The sequence below is a fragment of the Chaetura pelagica genome, unplaced genomic scaffold (genome assembly GCF_000747805.2).
Source record: "Chaetura pelagica isolate M959 unplaced genomic scaffold, ChaPel_1.0 scaffold1690, whole genome shotgun sequence".
NCBI lineage: Eukaryota > Metazoa > Chordata > Aves > Apodiformes > Apodidae > Chaetura > Chaetura pelagica.
This window is the reverse complement of record NW_009951697.1, coordinates 162-4,447: the sequence shown is the minus strand read 5'-3', so window position 1 is coordinate 4,447 and position 4,286 is coordinate 162. Positions and strand designations below refer to the sequence as shown.

Here is a 4,286-nt window from a genome sequence, read left to right as displayed (position 1 = left end):
CGATCCCGCGCGGCGGCGGCGGCCGGGCCGGGCAGCAGGGGGGCAGGGGAGCTGGCGGGGGGTCTGGCGGGGGCTGCCCCCCCTCCGCCCCGCTCCGGACTCACCCGAGAGCCGCAGCGAGACGAAGCTGAGCTGCCCGAGCAGGAGCTGAGCCGCCGCAGCTGCTCGCCAAGCCATCGGGACTACACAAATTTTGGGCTCCGGGAGAAGGAAAAGGAGAAGCTGGACAGGAAATGGAGGCGAGCGGGCGCGGGCTGTTAACGCTTTTGGTGCCTGGCCCGTTAACGCTTTTCGTGCCTGGCTAAGGGAGCTCCGCCGGGCTTCACCCTCGAGGGCATGGGCCGAGGGCCAGAGGGCTCCGGGTCCGCCCCGACGGCGAGAGGCTGCGCTGGGCACGGGCAGGGAGCGGCGCTGCCCCCGCCTCCGCTGCGGGGGGCTCGGGGATGCCCATCCCAGGGCAGGGATGGAGTCACCGCCCCTGGAGGGATTTCAAAGCCGTGTAGATGTGGTGCCGAGGGACATGGGTTAGTGGTGGCCTTAGCAGTGCTGGGTTAATGGTTGGACTGGATGATCTTAAAGGTCTTTTCCAAACAAAACGAATAAATTATTTTACAATTCTCTGCCCCGTGGGCCCCTCAGAGATGCCAGCCTGTGCTCTGATCCTGCTGGCAAGGGCTGGGTGTCCACCTGACACCGTGGGGTGCCTTGGCCTGGCCGTCCCTGGGGGAGCAAACTGGATTGGGCCCGGCCAGCCGGTTGGCAGTGGCACACATCAGTGGGAGGAGCAGGACTGACGATGCTGACAAGGACCAGCCTTGTCACTTAATATGGTGTGAAGGGTGAAGGAACCAGATAGGATTTGTGCAAAGGGGCCGTGGAGGAACTGGGCTGGTGGTGAACCTCTTCCTTCCCCTTGGCCAAGAGAGAGCCCAGCACCCGCTGAGCTGAGCTGAGCTGAGCTGCGCCAAAGCATTGGGAAGCAGGACATGGGAATTATCACAGCTCTGGTGACACAGGCACTGCCTCTTGCCAGTCTGATGATGCTTCTGCTCTGGAGATCCGTGGGTGAGTGGGGGCCACTGACAGACCCAGTGCCTTTGCCTCCCCCACAGGCTGGCAGGGCCAGCCGTGCCCCGGAGCCCTGCTCTCACTGCCCTCCTTCCAGCTTGCTTTTAGCTCCAGCCAAAGAGTTTGGTTTACTGTACCACATGTTGGTGGCCCTGGGTCCTCCGCATCCTGCAGTTTCCAGCAGTGCCAGCTGCCCTGGCCAGGGGGGGGGAGGGATGGGGATGTTTCTCTGTCCCCTGTGCTGGGCTTGGGGTCTGGTGATGCCCTGTGCTGTGCCCTGGTTCTAGGACTCCTCATCAGCCCCTAATCCCCCTGTCACTGTGTCCAGGTGTGGGTGCCCAAAGGAGTCCCACCTTCCAGCTGCAACAACCCCAGAAAGAGGTGTCGGCGAAAGCAGGGGACACCATCACCCTGAACTGCACCACGTCTGGAGTGGGTCCCGCTGGTCCCACGAAGTGGCTGAAGGGCTGGGACAGCGAGAATGAGACCATTTATGACCAGAATAGCCCCCCACCCCGTGTGACAAGGGTAGCACCTGTGTCCAACACAGATTTCAGCATCCACATCAGGGATGTTCGCCCCAAGGATGCTGGCACCTATTACTGCGTCAAGTTCCGCAAAGGACTCACTATGGATGAGGTGTTCCAGCGGGGAAGTGGCACCGAGGTGTCCATACTTGGTGAGTGGGGCTCCCAGAGCAGCTCCCAGGGGGAACCAGCCCAGCCGGGTGCAGCCCCTGGCCCGTCCCAGCCTGGGGGGCTCAGGTGCTGGCCCCAGGTGAGGGTCGCGTGGGTCATCCCCGAGCACATCCCTATCCCCAGAGGAGACCCCGCTCCCTGCAGCCCCAGGGCCGGGCAGGGGTGGCAGAGCCTGGTCTGACAGCCCCACACTTCTCCCCACAGCCGAGCCCACCCACCCGGTGGTGTCCGGGCCCAAGCACAGAGCGGGGCCGGGGCAATCGGTGTCTGTCACCTGCATGGCTGGAGGGTTCTTCCCCAAAGACATCAGCGTGAAGTGGCTCAAGGACAGGGCCCCGATCTCTGCTCAGCAGCCCCAGGTCAGCCCAGAGCAGACAACAACCTCCTACAAGGTGTCCAGCACGGTGACAGTGACGCTGCAGGAGGGCGACGTCCGCTCGCAGCTGGTCTGTGAGGTGCAGCACCGCACGCTGCAGGCCCCGCTGAGGGAGCCCTACCAGCTCAGCAGAGCCCTGCGAGGTGAGGGCTGGGGGGCAGCCACGGGGTGCCCGGCTCCCGTGGGGCTGGGGCTGTGGGGCAGGGCACCTGCAGGCAGCAGGGGACACCAGGCTCCAGGCACTGCCTCTCTTCCCAGTTTCTCCTGGAATCCAAGTGGTCACTGACCCGCGGAGCCCCGTGGAGTTGAACAAGACTGTGAACTTCTCCTGCCACGTGAGGGGGTTTTACCCACCAGAGGTGGCCGTCACCTGGCTGGAGAACGGGACGGAGATGAAGGTGGAGAACACCCCCCAGGTGACAGAGACACGCCAGGGGCTGTTTGACCTGCAGAGCCTGGTGAAGGTGCAAGCCCTGGAGGAGAGGAACGGGTCGGTGTTCACCTGCCGAGTGGTGCACGATGGCCAGGAGCCCGTCAGCAGGATGGCCACCCTGCAGATCACTGCCCCAGCCCAGGGGGAACTAAACGGCCTGTCCCAGGGGGAAAACGGTGGGTGAGAGCTGCTGGGATACAGGATGTTCAGGGCTGGAGGGTGTGATGCCAGCAGGTACTAAGCGGTGTTCAGGCATCACCAGAACAGCCCTAGCTGTAAGGCTGCAGGGGCTTGGTGGATTTGGGGGTTTCCAGGCCTCTGGTGATTTTTTTCATTCGTGTTTCAGGAAGTTTGTTCATCATCTACATCGTGGTGGGAGTGATCTGCACTGTGCTGGCACTGCTGGTGGCTGCAGTTCTTTACCTCATCCGGGCAAAGCAGAGCAAGGGTAAGGAAACCAGGGAAGCAACTGCTCCCCACCCTGTGTTTCCTTCTGTCTTGAGCATCAAGATGCTGAGTTCATGTCTGTGCTGCTGCAGCTCCTGCCCCAAGGTGGGGGCGGAGCAGAGCTGACTGGGCTCTCTGTAGGCTGCAGGAAAAGCTCTGCCTGGTTGCCACTGTGTGCTGATGCCTGCCAGGAGCAGGGTCTAACATGTTTGTTACTCCTTGTACCTAAAATATCTGGCATCCCTCTGCCAGGAACAGTCCTGGGGTGAAACTGCAGCCACTTGTCTCTGGGAGGAGACATGTGTCAACTCTTGCAGCAGTCTCTGCACATGAGCTCGGGTGTCCAGGGAAGTGTGTGTGGGGGGGTTTACCTTATTTCCTGAACTATTTCTTTCCTAAACCTATTTTTCTTCTGGCAGGTAAAAGCTCACCATCTGCAAGGTAAGTGCTGATCTCCTCTAATCACTGAGAAATCTGTGGGCACTCTGAACTGGACACCTCCAGCCTGTGAACAGGGTCCCTTGGGATGGGATTGGTGCTGGATCCCCAAGAACTTGTGCAAGGGAAGGGGGGAGCGCAGGTGCTGACCCTCTCCCTGCAGATCTTGTTCCCAAACATGTGGCTTTTGGTGAGGCTGAACCAGCGGGTGGGAGCTGGGTCTCCAGCCTGCAGGGATGTAGCTGCACAAATGCTCATGGGTGAGGGACTCATCCTGCTCGGGGCTGCAGCAAGGACCTTCTTTTGCAACTGAACACCCCCATCCTCTCTCACTAGGGAAGACGCAACGAGGCACTTGATCTGACTTGTTTTGTTCCCTCTTTCAGGTTACACGAGCCAGAGAAAAGCAGCGAGGCCACTACCCAGGTGTGTTGCTCAGCCCCGGGACACCTCTGTGTCTCCAGGAGAGCACGGTGGTTTCCTGTGAAACATCTTGGTGTCTCCACTGGAGGGTGGTGGTTCCCTTGTGAAACATCTCAGTGTCTCCACACTGTGGCTGGAGAGGGAAGGGAAGCTACTCCAGGAACGGGGGTAGCCACTTCCCAACATCTTTTCTGCCTTGGCCCCCTCTCCTCCTCCCAGGAAGGTCTGGGTTTCTGCTGCCTGCAGAGCCAGTTGTGCAATAGCCAGCCAGGCTATTTGTGGAGTTATTTTGCATTTGGTGATGCAGTTACGAGCACAGTCGTGATCAGCAGCAATCTGTCCATCCCACCCAGCCCCTGCCAGCTCCCGTGTGGGGATTGCTGGGCATCCCTGCCCGTCCCAA

General features: G+C 60.8%; 2 protein-coding genes across 2 annotated transcripts in view; one reads left to right on the top strand and one right to left on the bottom strand.

Annotated features, from left to right (window-relative positions):
* Positions 1 to 177, bottom strand: part of LOC104397473 (tyrosine-protein phosphatase non-receptor type substrate 1-like) — a 2,561-nt gene extending 2,384 nt beyond the window's left edge. The window contains exon 1 of the mRNA XM_010007472.1: positions 105 to 177. Within this exon, the coding sequence (XP_010005774.1) occupies positions 105 to 177 (73 nt within the window). The remainder of the gene's footprint in view (positions 1 to 104) is intronic.
* Positions 178 to 986: 809 nt separating this feature from the next.
* On the top strand, positions 987 to 3,886 carry LOC104397370 (tyrosine-protein phosphatase non-receptor type substrate 1-like; the record flags this gene model as incomplete). Its single annotated transcript, XM_010007362.1, has 7 exons — positions 987 to 1,065; positions 1,397 to 1,747; positions 1,971 to 2,285; positions 2,401 to 2,751; positions 2,922 to 3,023; positions 3,442 to 3,463; positions 3,847 to 3,886. Coding segments are annotated over exons 1-7 (1,260 nt in total), but the record flags the coding sequence as incomplete, so codon positions are not given.
* Positions 3,887 to 4,286: the final 400 nt, after the last annotated feature.